The sequence below is a fragment of the Perissodus microlepis genome, chromosome 22 (genome assembly GCF_051167445.1).
Source record: "Perissodus microlepis isolate ML-2025 ecotype Zambia chromosome 22, ASM5116744v1, whole genome shotgun sequence".
Classification (NCBI taxonomy): Eukaryota; Metazoa; Chordata; class Actinopteri; order Cichliformes; family Cichlidae; genus Perissodus; species Perissodus microlepis.
The window spans coordinates 3,182,240-3,199,668 of record NC_140481.1 but is presented as its reverse complement, the minus strand read 5'-3'; the positions used below and the strand labels follow the sequence as shown (position 1 = coordinate 3,199,668).

Sequence of the window (17,429 nt, the reverse complement as noted above, 5' to 3'; positions counted from 1 at the left end):
TGTTCTATGAATCTGTTATATCCCCAGAAGAGATAAATTCATTGTGGTTTAGGAAAAGGCAGGTTTACTTATTTTATTGCACGTCTTGACTAAGATGTTGAGAGTTATTGCTAGTCAATTTCAACAATTTCATAGCACACACTCATTGAGGTGTTGTAGGGAAAACAGTTTTAAGTTAACAGCTATTAATCTGCTGCTGTGTTCAGACACCTGGATTTTGGAGTGACGAAACGCGAAAGAAGACCATTCAATTTGCTCTGCATCCTGAGGCAGTGCTGACGAGTTCAAAGAGGTATGATACTAAACGCTTGAAAGGAAACGGTCCTTACTTTGATAGGCAGAACTATCAGCTATAAGCTTTAATATGAAGCTGAAATTGAGCAAATCACAAATGTCTACAACCCTTGTTGCCCTTTTTAAAAAGCTATTCATGAGAGAAGACTCACTGTCATATAGTCTCTAAACCAGGAATATCAAACTCGTTTTACATTGTTGGCTACATACAACCCACTTTAATCTTAAGTTGGTTGAACCAGTGTAACTGCCCTTTCTGTCAAAAAGAAATCTGTCAGCACAACTGTTTGAGTTTAAATTGTAAGGAATAAATGTGCAACATTTCAGAAAAATTTTGAGTTGCTCATTGCAAAAAAAAAAAGTCTATTGTAATTGAAAAACAGAAACTTTTCTGTCATTTAATTGTTTAATCTCTGAGTTAATTACTTTAGTATGACTGACTGTGGGGTAGGGCTGCTCGATTATGGCAAAAATGATAATCACGATTATTTTCACTGAAATTGAGATCTCGATTATTTGACGATATTTATTTAACAATAACAATGTATTGAATAATGACTTTAGAGATTGTCAAAAAATAATATAAAATAGTGCAAATACTGATAACAGTGCAAATGTTTGCAATATAAAAAATAAATGAAAAATGTAAACATCTATGTTTAGTGAACTTTGCAGTATTGCTCTGTGGTGCAGCTACGACACTGTAGCAAAGTTTACACACTATGTCTACTTGATCCACGTCTGACTCCACGAACCCATAATGTTTCCACACCACTGAAGTTTTTTTACCTCTCTTTTCAACCAACGGCAGTCACTCTCCTCTCCAAATAACTTCTGCTTAGCTTTCCGCGCTTCCCTCGGGTCCTCTTAATTGTTGTGACGCGTATTCAAAATGCAGAGAGGTGCGCTCGATTTGCCACACGGAGCAGCGTGAGAGTAAAGCACGAGGGAGGTGCTAATAATCGGCTCGGTCATTTTTAATGATCGTTGAAAGCCCAGATCGTAATTTAGATTAAAATTCGATTAATTGAGCAGCCCTACTGTGGGGTAAGTCTGTTCAAACTGTTAAAAAAAAAAGACTAAAATGCATTTAAAACTCAAAAATTTAAGCCCCGATCACATTTTCAGATTTTCTCTGTGGTGACTGAGTTTAGCTTTCTATAGAAGCTGATTTCTGATAAAATTATCACACGTTAGACTACTAATACATCTGATACTGAATTATATGACTTGGTGGTAGGGCTGGGCCATATTATACCGTTCACGGTAATACCGGTACAATGTTAGGCAATGATAAGAAAATGAAATATCGCGATAGAATATGGGTAAAACGCGCATGCGCAGTGCGTATGAAAACAAATGCACTGTGCATGTCCGAAAAAGCATGGCGGCAACGGAGAATGAGAAGGGGGAAAGCGGATCGTTGAGTGAAACGGGTGAACCAGAATTGGTTTGTAAAAATGATGCAACTTCAGTGATGTGGAACTGGTTTGGTGTTTGTCCGTCGGATACCCACCAAAGCACTTTTTTTTTTTTTTTTTGTAGAACATGCAAGCGGGCCGTCGTTATTACCTTATTTCTCGGACTAAGGTGCTCGTAAATCTGGAAGTAATCTGGGTGCTAAACTCCATCTTCTTCAGGTCCCAAAGTCAAACAAACACTGCGACATCACTGAGAGTTACAAACTGTCTAAATTCTTTCATCTTTAATAAAACGATCAGCAATGCTGCTTTACCAGGTGTAACTATGAAGTTTGACATCCAGGCATCCATGAAAACAGAATTTATTACATTTAACGGAGTTAGACGTTAGCGGAAGTTAACTCGCTAGTTTTGCTAGTTACCTAAGCATGATATAGAGATTGACAGACCACGTGACTTTCGCGCATTGCTTTGTGGGTACCCGTGGCAACAAAATCAAAACACTGCATCAAATGCTAGTATTTCCAGCACCGGTAATCATTAATTCTGCGGTTTTAATCCCTACTTGCATTTTATTTGCCCCAAAAACAGTGATGTACAAAACGACGGAGAACACAACAGGGCCGCACAAAGACAGACTTGACGAAAAGGCAAAAAAAAGACGAGGAAAAAAATCTGAGTGAAGGGTCAGACCCATACAGAGTTTAGTAAGGACATTAGCGTGCTGCCCAACTTTCATCACGGACATATTTATTATTATATGGTCCTAAGTGTGAGTGCATACACTCACAAAATGTTTAGTAACTTCAGATCCCTGCAACAAGCCCAGGTCCAGTTTACTTTGGTGAGTTGGACTATTCCATCTCACAGCTGTTGTTAATTTTTTTTCCTTTATCTCCTGTACAGGCCAACGCAATCTATTTATGGTTTCAGGTTGTAGTGTTACACAACATTTTCAGATCTAATAGAAATAAAATGAGTGTTTCGTAATTCATTGAATTACGAAGTGTTTCGTCTTTACTTATAACTGGCATTATTGTTTCATTCTATTATAGAATCTTACAAGAAAGAGGCAAAATTGTATTCCATTATGCTTTATTAGCTGCTTCGGTAAAAAACAAATCAACAATGCAAAAAAAAAAAAAAAATTGCAAAACAACATACTGGAAAACAATTATTCATCACTTGCTTGCTTCAGTACAACACTTGGGCACATATATGCGGGACTTTTTGTGGCTGTTTTGATATCGCTCTCTCTCTCTTAACCGATCAAATCTTGCTGTGGTAGCAGCTTTAAACTCGGTATGACCCAGGTTGATAGAGGGCGGCCCAGTCTGGATCGCATTCCAGCATTTTGTAGGCTGGTTTTCCTACAAAACACAACAAACATTAGCCCGCAAAGCCACAGTGAACAAAGCAGCATAGCGCAACGAATTCAAATCAATATAAGACTTATTTGTAACCTACATCATTATGTTATGATAAACTACGTAATAACTACTAGAAGATTTACCTTTGTGGAAATGCTTGGAGCAGACTAACGTGAGCAGGAGTGTTCTGGAACGTTATATTTGGTCTTCGAATGGCTGCAATCCAGGCCATCCGTCGGCTCTTTGTTACTTCGGAAACACGGCTTAAACAATATCTCTTCGACGACGTAATCCGATAACAACCGATCTCTTTACCCGTCGGCTTCCCGTGGCTGTCATGCGACCGGCGATTGCAGTTAATAACACAACAGCTTCTTGCCATTTTTTTGTGTATCTTTTTATCGCTGAGTGACTGTTTTCATGTGAAAGCCTGCGTGTGCTAGTACCGCTTGCCACGCATTCCCAGAATCCTTTGCGGTTTTACCCCAGAATGACGTCACATTTTCAATCTCTATAGCATGTTCTGACTGAGAGATTTCTGAGAAAATTCAAACGTACAGCTCTGCTATCACTTCCAACATAAATGAAGACAGAAAACTAAATAGCAGTGACGTTTGTAAGGTTACTGAAGTTGAGCTAGCTGGTATATAATGATGTGCTACGTGATCGCTAGTGACACAGCTATGTTAGCATAACATAAACAGTGAAGCTGGAGGATAAACGCTAACACTTTTCCACTCGATAAAAGTCAACGTGAAGGTTCCTGATGGTTAGAGACAAATGCAATCGCATGGCAGGATGCTGTAAACGGACCAAACTTCAGTCAAGAGAACAACTGAGATTATCCATCCACAATACGAAGTTAGTCATTAATATACTGCAACAACATGGGAACAGAGCAGCTGTGATAGAATACAGCATTAATGAATCAATAGTACAGAAGTGGAGGAAGCAAGAAGAATGAGTTGAAGTTTGATTTATCTGACTGCTTTATCTATCTGATTTATCGCTTAATGTGCCTTATAATCCCGTGCACCTTATGGTCCGAAAATACGTATTTGACTTTTTTTATTTGGCACACGGCAGTTTCATGTTGCAAAGCTCCTCTTTTTAACTTCAGTGGATATTATACATGGTTATGCTCAGGATATGTCAGCCCATTTCTACTGGAAATGCCTTTTGGTTAAACTTTCAGCAAGGAATTTGCATTTGCGCTGTTAAATGTTTATATAGGTTTAATGTACATAATAAACAGCTGCTTTTTAAGTGAAAATAAATGGATGTTTTTTTTGCACTAGTAAAGTTGTGGAGTTGTATTTTGTCTCGCAGAAATTATATCGTCAGTTATATCGTTATCGCAAATTTTCAAATATATATCGTGATAAATATTTTTGGCCATATCGCCCTGCCCTACTCTCACAGCCTTATTGTTTCAAAATATATTGATGACATCTTCTACACAGGAATTTTTAAAATACTGACCGTTCCAGTAAGGGCTGTTGAGATCATAATCCAGAAGTGGAAAGAACATCATTTTATGATAAACTGAACACGTCTTGGTGCTCCTTGCAAGGTTTCAGACAGAGGAGTGAAAAAAATGGTCAAAGGAGTTGTCCAAGAGCCAAGGAACAGTTGTGGAGAGAGACAGAAAGACCTGGAATTAGCAGGTACAATTGTTTCAAAGCAAACAACAAGTAAAGCACTGAGCCGCGCTCACCACGCAGGACTCCAATGCTACATTTAAAGTTCAGTTATATCGTTATCGCAAATTTTCAAATATATATTGTAATAAATATTTTTGGCCATATCGCCCTGCTCTACTTGGTGGACTAGTGCTGGCATATTCCATTACTTCATTTTGGAGCTTTGCTCACTACAGAAAGGGAAGTGATGAGTGGCTGACTGAGGTGAATGTAAAGAGATTTGTCTGGCTGTGTGGTTTCAGTCTGTAACTACTGTGCAAGGTCACATCGTGTTCAAATTTGTGACTGTTGTATGTCACCATTTCATGGTGTCTGCTCTCACAGCTTCTTGTGTTTTCCTTTGTAATTCCAGCTGAGTGCAAAGCTCCAGCACAGTAAAGAAGAACCCCTCAGTAAAGGCTGACTCTTCCAAGTACATTACAGCATCAGCACTCTGCCCTGACTAGTACCATCAGCCACATCTTCACCTCAGTCATCCACTCTCAGGTATCTCTGATAACCTTGTCAAGCAGACTTTGATTTTAAGAGCCAAGTGTCCTGTAATGACCATACATTAAATGAATGTAAAAAATAAAGAAGTTAAGAAATAAATCCAGTTAAAATGTACATAAAAACAAGTGAAACATATCCGCAAATGTGACCTTGTCAGACTGCATGCCACTGATTGGCTAGTCAGTGGCATCACTCACCTTCACGAAAATCAAAACCGCCAGACAACAAGACAAATGGCTGCACAAAAAACACTGTGGTCCCTGAGGCTGACAAAAAAACCACAGACCAAGCAACAGCAATGTCATTGCCTCGACATCCTCCTTTGTTTCGTCATCTGTGTCACATACAAATGATGTAACAGGACATTTGGCCGCGTTGCTATAATGACCCCACGCACATTAGGTGGTACTTGATTGTAATAGAAAATGAGTCGAGCCAAATTGAGTAGGTATTGTTGGAAAGGGTACGAAAGCCCTGCTCGGCTCGACTCGACTTCACTCTGTTTCTGCAGTTTTCTATTACCTCAGTGTGCTTGGGGTTATTCTAGCAATGTGGCCAAAAGTCCAGTGACATTATTTGTATCATTTGTGTCTTTTGCTATATGCAACACAACAATGGAGAATGTCAAGTCAATGCTATACCTACTGCTCAGTCTCTGGGTGTTTGTCACATAGACCTCAATTACAGTACAGCTTCCCACAGCTTGGCCACAACCAAGACCAAAGCCCAAAACGAACTCAGAGTAGCTTCCAGTGTTGCTCTGAGAGTGAGCCTTTCCCCTATTCCACCCAGACTGGATCTGATTAGGTCTCAGAGGCAGGGTCTAGTGTCTCATTAAGAGGTGAACATAAAAATGGGCTGTTGTGACTGTTTGTTGTTGTTCATTTGTCTCAAATATAAAGAGTAACTTCTGGTTCTGCCAATGAAAAAAAGGTTTACTGCTGAAGCAACTTTCAGATTCACTCATAGGCATAAGGCTATATTTTCATTTTCACTTTATTTAAGTTTTAAAACTGTGTATTTATTCATTTAATTAAAAAATTATTTTGAATGTATTTATTTTATCAACACATTATTTATCCAATTTCTATTTTCCCATTTTTTCCTGGTCTCTTTTGCTGGAGTAAAATTGAATTATTCATTATTTTTGTGTTATTAAGCCTGCCTTGAATCTTTCAATTTCTACTTGAAGTTTGATTTGTTCCATGTATTGTTAACCTGTTTGGCATTTTGTTTTATGTGCAGGTTCACTTGCACATAATAAATAAATGTCTTTGTGATTCTTACATTGCATCATCATGTTTATTTGACAAGGGTTTAGCTGTTAAAATTAAGTACATTTGATTTAGTTATTAAATATAAATCACCTGTACTGAATAAGTTGATGAGCAACATCAGTTTATTCAATACAGTGTTAATATCTGAGTGGGCCCCGAGCCACTTTGTGGTGGAAAAGTTGGGCCCCGAGGTAACAAAGGTTAAGAACCCCTGATATAGAGGGACTGTGGTGTTGGGTTTTGTACAGCCATTTCCCCTGTTGCCGGGTTTCATAAATGGGTTGCTTGCTTGGAACCCTGGCTGAACCGTTATTCAGACAGTACCTGGTACCAGGTAATCCCACCTAATACAAAACCCTAAAATTGAATTAAGTCGAGCCAAGTAGGTACTAGTGGAAAAGAGACATTACGGAGCTGAGAAGTGGCTATAGTGAAGCTGGAGTAGTGTGTGTGCCTCAAGAAGGTTTGTTTGTGTGTGTGTGTGTGTGTGTGTGTGTGTGTGTGTGTGTGTGTTTGTGTGCTCGCTGCAGCAGTTTTCCATGTCGAAGTCTGCCCAGATGCCACTGTCCAACATCACTGTGCCAAAGCCCTCGATCTCCAGGGTGCCCAGCAGCATGGAAGGCATCAACCATGAGCTGGAGAAGGTCTTCATTAAAGACAATGGAGATAAGGAGGAACTTAAGGTGGGGCTCAGTTTCCATTTTCAGCATGGTATTTTAGTAAACCTGTGACTTGTGTCACCGCCATCTCTTGACTGAGCTTTGAATCTTATATTATTTTCTCTGCAGTCCCTGGAGGTTCCCGATGGGCGACGAGCACCTTTCCCTCCACAGCAGCGCAGCAGCAGCACCCGCAGTGTGGACACCCAGACCCCCTCAGCTCCTGGCCGGTCCAGCAGCTGCTCTAGCCTGTCACCATCCCCCTCGCCAGCCTGCCCACTGGGATCACATGATGGCAGTCCTTACTCCACAGATGATCTACTATATGACCGAGATAAAGGTAAGCAACGCTAAGGTCCTACTGAAGTGTCCACAAAAAGTAGCTGCTGGGGTCAATGGATTTGTTCCTATCCTGACCAGATCCTGGAGGAGATCACTAAAACTCTGCAGTATTGCAAAGGAATGGAGTAAATCAAATGTAGACCATAGCCTATATTGGCTACGTAACATCTTTTGATGATAATGGAAACTTAAACCTATAGAGGTGTGAATTCAAAATTCTCTGCCACTAGTCCATTTTGGTGAAATTTCATTGCAGAAACTCAAATTGTTGTCAGCAGTTTGTATGGCCTTCATGTGCTTGTATGCATGGGGGCATACTCCTAATGAGTCAACAAATGGTGTCCTGGGGGGGATCTCCTCCCAGATATGACCCAGGGCGTCACCGGGTTTCTGGACTGAGATGTTCTGCAATTCGATGGCGTCAGATGGACCAAAACATAATGTCCCAGTGGTCTTCTTCTTCATTTAGGTTAGCGGAGCATGGAAGCCAGTCTTTCATCCTCCAAGAACTACCTGCATATTCTGACCACATGAGCCTGGACATTGTCGTGCACCAGAACCAACTGCACTAGCATGTAGGGTCTGACAATGGGTCCAGAGATGTCATCCCAATATAATAGCAGGCAAAGTGCTGTTGCCAAGCCTGTAAAGGTTTATCCATCCCTCCATCCATATGCTGCCCCATACCATCACTGACCCACCGACATACCAGTCACACAGAGCTTTGTTACGGGCAACATTCTGTTCTCCGTGGCTTCTCCAGACCTTTGCATGTCTGTCACATGTGCTCAGGGTGAACCTGCTCTTATCTGTGAAAAACACAGAGCACCAGTGGTGGACCTACCAATTTTGATATTCTGCGACAAATGCCAGTAGGGCAGTTCTAGTGCTGGACACTAGATGTCACCAGATATCACCTCATGCTACCGGGAGTGACACTGACCCCAGTCAAATGCAAAACAGACAGAAAAAATAAGGAGCAAAAAATATCAGTTGCCTCCACCTTTAAAACCATTCTTGTTTTGGAGGTTGTGTAATAATATCAACGACGATAGATTAAATAAATACATTTCAGGTAGATGCCTGTGTATTGTAAAAGTCTTCTGTGTTGAATTGAACCGAGTATGTAGTTTGTTCAGTCTCTCTCAGTTAGTGTTGCGCTCAGTGCATGTCTTACTGTACATCATGTCATTAACACAAACACTTTAAAGGTGATAATTTAGGACTTCAACAATAATCCAGACAGCAACATGGGTTGAGCATCTTAGGGATAGTTAGTTGTATTGGGAATTAAGCTTTTTTTGCTTTTTAAAAAAAATCACATTTGTCTCATTTTTTTGTGTTATATAGGAAAGAAACATCAGTATCTGATGACAAGACTTATGAATCGCGGTCCAGCAGTGGGGAGTTTTTTTGCAGTTCAATTCAATTTTATTTATATAGTGCCAAATCACAAGTCGCCTCAAGTAGGCAACACCTCAAACAGTAAAGCTTCATCCATATCAAAACCCAGCAGTGTAGAGAGTGTCAGCAATAGGCAGCAGTACTTGTCCCTGTACAATTCACAGAACCGTCTAATCCACATCTGACTACCGCTAAGCCCACAAGCACCATAACATAGTTTGTTACCTGAAATTCAACACTAAAAAAGGGCTGGAGCAATCTGTCAAAGCTATTTACACTGAAATGAACTTTATACTCATGTTTTTACTTTTACTGTTTCACAAGGAGTTAAAAAGTCAATGTCCACAATTTAGACTTTAGTTGCAAGATATTTTATTAAAACAATTTAACAAAAATTTAATAAAAGTACAGCTCGGTGTATAATAATCAAATTAACTGAATTGCATTTATCTAATTAACATAGTCTGAGCTAATGCTAATTATGTTCTGATCCTTTTGAGGAGAATGGTTGGAGCGAATAAATGGATGCACTCATCTCTGTATACCGAGTTGATGATAACCACCCAACAGGAAACCGGCATACCCTTGGCATTCAGTGGCCGTATGGTGTAAACCAAAATCCTTCTGAATTAATCATCTAATGTGGCAAAAACTGAGCAGAGGAAAAGCCAAAAATATACAAAACCAATTTGCAGGTTCACAGTTTGGCATCAGTTGATCACTCCAGCGTTGGAATTTGCAGCTGTGACCTCTTAAGATCCCATCTTCTGAACTGCTCATCTCGCAGAAGACAAAACGGAAGAACCTCATATCTTTTAATTCTTAACAAAGAAACTCCATCACATTTTAACATTCAGTCACATATGCTTCTAATTGACTTCATGTTTCATTTAGTTTATGTAATTGTAATTAAATTAGATTTGTCTTTAGCATATTCTCACATGAGCCTTCATTTTAAAATAATCCCCTTTTTAATTAAAATACAGAGGAATACTTTCTTGTACTTTTTCTCTTTAAAACTCTGTTTTGTCAATCACAGTATACCCAGTTAGACTATTTTTGATAAGTCATACATTTTATAAGTCAGACACACACATAGAATCTTTATTATACTTCGGTTGACTTTTACCAAATAGGGAAAAGCTCTTCTTTAGCACTCTGATCATTTTTAACACATAGGGCTGGACGTTAAGAGCTTTTACCCCCTCAGATGTGGTGACGGGGAATTTCAGTCTTTCTCTACCTCACCTCTCTCAACACCCTATAAAGTTTATTTAAATTGAATATGCCTATCCAGTCAACCACATGAATGTCACCAAACTGAGAGTCAGATTTGTCACAGATTGAACACTAGAGGAAAGAATTTAGATGCTGAGGCTAGTGTTCAGGCACAGCTGCAAGCTGTTGTTGTTGATGATGGTCACCAAGCTCTTTGAAAAGGCAACACTTAAATATCCTCTTGTGAGAAGCCTGCCAGTTTTGGCATCTACTTTCTGTAGTTTATGCTCTGCATTTAGGTTTTTCATCTTATCCTGATGTTTTGTCTCGTAGTGCTGTCTTAAATTAAATTCCTTAATTACACCCACGTTAGCTCCACTAGTAAGACACACGGGTTTACCGGCAATGTTTGTAAACATATATTCAGTGTCCCACCGGTGCTGAAAGTCTCTGTTTTCAGAATCAAATTTTCTCTTCGCCATTGTGAGGGGCTAGCTTTGGAATAACAGAAGTTTGACTTGATTGACGCGGGAATGTTCCCAGCTAGCCTAGCGTTCGGCAAGGAGGCTGCAGCGCTGCATTTTGGGATCTGTAGTTTGTATGTTATTAGCACCTCATATCGCCGGGCCATGCATAACAATAATAATAAATCTACAGGGTGGGCCATTTATATGGATACACCGTAATAACATGGGAATGGTTGGTGATATTAAAGTCCTGTTTGTGGCACATTAGTATATGTGAGGGGGCAAACTCCTCAAGATGGGTGGTGGCCATGGTGGCCATTTAGAAGTCGGCCATCTTGGATACAACTTTTGTTTTTTCAATAGGAAGAGGGCCATGTGACACATCAAACTTATTGGTAATGTCACAAGAAAAATAATGGTGTGCTTGGTTTCAACGTAACTTTATTCTTTCATGAGTTATTTACAAGTTTCTGACCACTTATAAAATGTGTTCAATGTGCTGCCCATTGTGTTGGATTGTCAATGCAACCCTCTTCTCCTACTCTTCACACACTGATAGCAACACCGCAGGAGAAATGCCAGCACAGGCATCCAGTATCCGTAGTTTCAGGTGCTGCACATCTCGTATCTTCACACCATAGACAATTGCCTTCAGATGACCCCAAAGATAAAACTCTAAGGGGGTCAGATCGGGAGACCTTGGGGGCCATTCAACTGGCCCACGACAACCAATCCACTTTCCAGGAAACTGTTCATCTAGGAATGTTCGGACCTGGCACCCATAATGTGGTGGTGCACCATCTTGCTGGAAAAACTCAGGGAACGTGCCAGCTTCAGTGCATGAAGAGGAAAGCGCATCATCATGTAGCAATTTCAAATATCCAGTGGCCTTGAGGTTTCCATTGATGAAGAATGGACCCACTATCGTTGTGACCCATATACCACACCAAACCATCACTTTTGTTGTTCCAACAGTCTTGGAGGGATCCATCCAATGTGGGTTAGTGTCAGACCAATAGCGGTGGTTTTGTTTGTTAACTTCACCATTCACATAAAAGTTTGCCTCATCACTGAACAAAATCTTCTGCGTGAACTGAGGGTCCTGTTCCAATTTTTGTTTTGCCCATTCTGTAAATTCTGTGCACTGATCTGGGTCATCCTCGTTGAGATGCTGCAGTAGCTGGAGTTTGTAAAGGTACCATTTGTGAGTAGCTAATATCCGCCGAAGGGATGTTCGACTAATGCCACTCTCCAGTGACATGCAGCAAGTGCTACGCTGTGGGCTCTTGCTAAATGAAGCTAGGACAGCCACTGATGTTTCTTCACTAGTGACAGTTTTCTTGCGTCCACATTTTGGCAAATCCAACACTGAACGAGTTCCACAAAACTTATGAAGCAGTTTGCTAACTGTAACATGGGAGATGGGTGGTCTCGTAGGGTGTCTTGCATTGAAATCTGCTGCAATGACCCGGTTACTGCGTTCACCAGATATCAACACAATTTCGATCCGCTCCTCACGTGTTAACCTCTTCGACATGTCAATGGCTGTGAACAAAGAGAAACTTGTAAATAACTCATGAAAGAATAAAGTTACGTTGAAACCAAGCACACCATTGTTTTTCTTGTGACATTACCAATAAGTTTGATGTGTCACATGGCCCTCTTCCTATTGAAAAAAACAAAAGTTGTATCCAAGATGGCCGACTTCTAAATGGCCACCATGGTCACCACCCATCTTGAGGAGTTTGCCCTCTCACATATACTAATGTGCCACAAACAGGACTTTAATATCACCAACCATTCCCATGGTATTACGGTGTATCCATATAAATGGCCCACCCTGTATATATCTTGTCCTTTGTGCCCGTTTAAGAAATGTTGATTTTATGAAATATCTGCTTTTCATCTTAATATCTTTGAAAGAAACCAGTACAAAATTGACATGGCACAAAAAGGGCAAATATGTGCTGGAAATGGACCTATATTTATGCAGTGCTTTTATTTTCTTACTGACCCCTCAAAGAGTTTCAGACATATTTAAGCAATTTTATATTCAGTGTAGAGTGTTTTAATTTATACACTTTCAGCACTTTATGTACCATCCATGGAGAATTTTGAGTCACCCGTTAGCCTAACATGTCTTTGAACTGTATTCTGTAAGTATCTGTGTTCTCCTGAAAAGCTGAGAGGAGACACTTGAAGTTGCTCACCAATGTGATAATATCTCAGGAGTTTTGGTAGAAATCGAAACTTTAATCAGTTATTATATAAAATATGCATTCACAGTGGATCTGTGTCATTTGAGCAGATGACTGCAGAGAATAGTCTTGACTAATCAATCCCAAAAAAGATAAAAGCATCATATTTCTGTTTTCAGACAATGGAAGCAGCTCACCGCTGCCAAAGTTTGCCTCCTCACCCAAACCCAACAACAGCTATATGTTCAAGCGGGAACCACCAGAGGGCTGTGAGAAGATTAAAGCTTTTGAGGAAATGAGGTATAGATGCTTTGATACTTATACTGAATTTCCTCAGTACTCTGCTGCCCCCTTTAATTCAGCTGAACATGTTTTTGTGCAGCTCCAGGCAGTCCACATCGGCACCCCTCTTCTCCTGCCCTGACAAAAACAAAGTGAATTTCATCCCAACGGGTTCAGCTTTCTGTCCCGTCAAACTCCCTGGCTCTTTACAACTCACCCTTGCGTCAGAGCCCGAGGAAGACGAGGACAGCAGGGAAGCAGGTTCTGGCTCTGACCCACACGGAACCACGTCATTCTATGGTGTCCCTACTCAGGTGTCCACGAGCACCAGCACAGATGATCCCCCAGAGGAGCCTGCCTCACCCTCAGAGACATCAGAGTCCCAGACAGACAGCCCGGCCATCAGCTAGACCTGAGCAGAGCTGGCCTCTGTCTCTGGGATGTACACTTGCAACCATCGAGCACCACCACTGACTTTCTCACCAACACCACCTTCTGCTCTACCAGGGGGTCTCTGTCTCTCTGTGCCCACTGTCTCCGTTGCCCTTCTATCTTTGCATGGCGTAGCAACAGTGTCCAGAATATCCACCACAACCAATATGATTTGCTGCCTCAACCTCCTGTCCTGCATAATAAGTGAGCTGCTGTTGGCAGGAAGAGACCTGACAGTTCAAGGGTTCATATGCAGGCGTAGCGAGGAGTGGAACACTATGGATCGGGGAGGGGCATGCATTTTAAGCTGGTAGTGTATTTCTGATGAAATGATGTGTTGTGTTCTGTTTCAACATTCACAGTATGAATAAGCTCTTTAAACATGTATATCCACATATAGCTCTATAAAAAGAAAGAAAAGTCTTTGTTTAAAACTCTATGGCTGTGTTATGAATGGAACAGGAAAGACAACAAGAACAGGATGATGTTTACACTGTCCAGGTCATGTTGTTGAGCTTTGTCTTAAATGCAACAAGGAAAACGTTGGAAGAAAAGGAGAAAATGGCCTCAAATGGTTACACGGTGTCAGATCTTGCTTCAGGTATTTCACAATCGGAGTCTATACTCAGGTAATTTGGAATGTATGTCCATAAAAAGCAGAACAGATTCCCTGACATTTATTCCCTCACATTTTCATTAATATACGAATCACTCTTTTCTGTTCAGTGACTAGACCTGAGCTCATGGCTGCAAATAGTGAAGGCTGTTGTGACCTCTGCCATGTGTTGTTGTGGATGTACTGATGGGGTTGAGCTTGCCTGTTATTTAAGCTTAATGATAATGTGATTGGCTGATGGTGGAGCAAAAGCAATGAGAATGCAGTAACACTACATGAAAGTATGAGGGAAAATGTTCAAATGCAACCTGTCTTTGAGGAAATAAAACTTTGAGGACGTAAAACTGGCGCTGGATTGGCAGATAGACCGCTGCTCAAAGGGTAATTGCAGTTTCCACCCAAAATATTGTGAGCAGCATAAACTTGTTTTTATTTATAACCCAGATGCATTACCACAACCTTTTTTTTAAAGTTTAGTTTTCCACATCTTAGAATATATTCAGTCAAGCCTGGAGGTTTGACACAGCAAGCTTGCTGTTAAGTGACAGACCTCACTACTCCATAGGACACAGAGATGATAAAAAGCTGGATAAAACCAGGAGAGAATGATTATTGGACTTGTGTTTGTCAGATCCAGACAGAGAGAACTTTAAATAGTGGACCACATCTACTGAATGTCTAAATAGGGAATTCAGAGCTCTGGAGATGTTCCAGTTGTCAGCCGCCACATGGAGGCAGTGTTAAATGTATGGAGCTATATCTCTTAATGATTATGGGTTGCTGATTGCGTCACTTCTAAAAGACGTCAGCCCTTTTCAGGCATGAGCTACGTGACCTTATTGTTTTTATCGCTCTGTAGAAGTGACAGCAGCATTCTTTTGGATCGCTACAGTGACTCCCAAAACCTGGAAAGTAGTTTTTCCTCTGAGTGAGCTCTGTAGTATCTTCATTTATAGTTCAATCCAAGCTTTCAAACAAGCAGCAACTGACCTATGCATAGCACTGTTTTCCAGAAGCAGCATGCTTTTGGCGTGTTGATGGACTGCAGGTAAGCATGTTTCCACGGGGTCTGTATTGTTCTAATTCTGACAATCTTTCCAAGTGTAGGTCAAGAGCTACAAAACATGCCAGTGACAGGCAGCTTTTGCCCTTAACGAGTAAGTTGTTTTGTTGCCCCCAGGTGGCCAAAATTAAGAAAAAAGCGTAAATAAATATATAAATCCAGGTAAATTGTGACTGACAGATCAAAGTCTGATTTTCACTATTCATGACGCCTGGTCTGGGATGACACAGTTCTTGTGCAAGTTGAAAATGAATATTTGTACAACCTTTCCCTCCACTCTGCACTCTGGTAAGCTTCGAAACTTACTGTTCTAATGAAATCCATTCCATGAGATATGAGCATGAGAGGTGATTGATTCCTAAATTATGTTTGATCTTTGTTTCTGTGCTCAGACCTTTGGTTGCAGCTACAAGAGCGCCTTCTGCTGTATGATGCATAGAGAAAGCATTACACTGGCCGGCCTCGTTTTCACTGTTATTATTATTATTATTATTATTATTATTATTATTATTATGGGATGCTGTAGGCACCCTGATGCTACCACCAAACTACAGTACCATAGCATTTCATGTTTTCTGTGCAATGTTACAAACAGACATGAACATGGCCAAGTGTAAATAACCAGTGCATTTTCATCTTACTCATCATTTCTTTGGATAACTGGTGTATTTGTTGAATCCCTGTATTGACACTCCTTTTGTATATACGTTATTTTGTATATACAAGGCTTTTAAGGAGATTCAATGTCGTGGTTTCTAAAGACATTTCAGCACCTTACCAAGAATTTTAGCTTTCCCAATGTTCCACATATACTTGGCATTGGTAACCTAGATGTGTGCAATAATAGGAAAAAAATTTAAAAAGAAAAGGTGTTGTCTTTTCGTTCTTTGACACAAATGTCTCATCTCACATTCCTTTGGTTTTGAGCATGAAGGCTGAATCAGCAAGAAGTTTGTTGTTAAAGCCATCAACTGATACAAAACCAGCAATGACCAGAGCACACCACTGGCAGGTCAGAGTGTTCATCAGCTCCTCTTTGTGTAACCAGTAGTGTCAAAGTTCATGCACAATGGCAATAAAGGAAAAAAAAAATATCTGGATTTTGTCTGTTCATTTTTGTGTGTCATATAGGGTTTTATTCATCACAGCTGTGAAATGTGTGATAACATAATGAACTTTTTTTCTTTTTCTTAGTCTTGTATAGGTCATTAGAAATCAAGAGTTAGCTATCTTATGGAGCTGTTCGGCACTTCGGGATTGGTGGGAAAATATAATGGTGGTAATTTTCCGTGTTTTAAAAAGGAGATTTGGTATCTCACCAAAACTGTCCATACTTGGTATAACCACAGAACTTTCTGATGGAGATTTTTCCAGTTATACAAAAAGATGGATTATTCTGGCTCTTACTACGGCCAAACGGGTCCTGCTAAGACATTGGCGGAAAAAGAACCCCCCTCCCTATGAAGAGTGGCTAAAGACAATGGCTAAGTTGGCGTCCTACGAAAAAGTGACTTATGGTTTATTAGACAAATTGCATCAATATGATTGTATTTGGTCCCCCTTTACAAGCTGGCTTTCTGTAACTTGAGGAACAGAAGAGTAATGACAGAGTGGTGGTGTGGGGATTGGTGTGCGAAGAAAGAATAGGATAACTTTCCTTTGTTTTGGTTTTTTGTTGTTGTTGTTGTTGTTGTTTTTGTTTGTTTGTTTGTAGTTATCCTTAAGTTCTGTTATTGAAGTTTAAAATGAAATAAATAAAAATTGTTGATGACAAAAAAGAAATCAAGAGTTAGCTGAAGCAGGTAGGTCTTTGTGTGTATCTAAGCAGTCTATTTTCAGCAATCACCCTGAAAAAAAAGATGATGGTAATTTTGATTAAAAAAGAGAGATGAAGATAGTGGCAAACATATGCACAAATAGTTTAAACATGAACACTTTATTCATTCCATTTTAAATATAATTTGTTTTCCAAGAAAATATTGTGAGGCACTATGTAAGTTGAATTGCAACTAGTGAACACCCCACTGGCAGAAATGACTATGAAATTAAATTACAGTTTTTAATTATGAACTCATTTTTGCCTTTTTTAATCAACTTTTGACTATGACACATACACTTGTGCCTGTGTGTTTCTTGGGCTAGTTCTTAAAAAGCCTTGTATTCACATCAATTGTTTAGGTGTACAGTTGTC

At 40.1% G+C, this 17,429-nt stretch overlaps 1 protein-coding gene across 4 annotated transcripts; it reads left to right on the top strand.

Moving 5' to 3' along the window:
* Positions 1-203: 203 nt before the first annotated feature.
* On the top strand, positions 204-16,333 carry glcci1a (glucocorticoid induced 1a). 4 transcript variants are annotated; one of them, XM_084919096.1, is made up of 5 exons: positions 204-292; positions 7,091-7,240; positions 7,346-7,556; positions 13,025-13,145; positions 13,228-16,333. In XM_084919096.1, the coding sequence occupies exons 2-5, from the start codon at positions 7,097-7,099 to the stop codon at positions 13,535-13,537; spliced, it is 786 nt and encodes a 261-aa protein (XP_084775222.1). In that variant the 5' UTR covers positions 204-292; positions 7,091-7,096; the 3' UTR covers positions 13,538-16,333. The 4 variants fall into 4 exon arrangements, with proteins under 4 accessions (XP_084775222.1, XP_084775221.1, XP_084775220.1 ...); XM_084919095.1 differs by having other exon boundaries at positions 207-292; positions 7,088-7,240; XM_084919094.1 differs by lacking the exon at positions 204-292 and adding an exon at positions 5,142-5,274.
* The last annotated feature ends 1,096 nt before the right edge of the window (positions 16,334-17,429 follow it).

What these genes read in the sequence shown, in the direction of transcription:
- glcci1a (XM_084919096.1), top strand. Translation starts at nt 7,097, where the DNA reads ATGTCGAAGTCTGCCCAGATGCCACTGTCCAACATCACTGTGCCAAAG. An exon ending in GAGATAAGGAGGAACTTAAG is followed by an intron (nt 7,241 to 7,345) that starts GTGGGGCTCAGT and finishes TTTTCTCTGCAG; the next exon opens with TCCCTGGAGGTTCCCGATGG. An exon ending in ACTATATGACCGAGATAAAG is followed by an intron (nt 7,557 to 13,024) that starts GTAAGCAACGCT and finishes TTCTGTTTTCAG; the next exon opens with ACAATGGAAGCAGCTCACCG.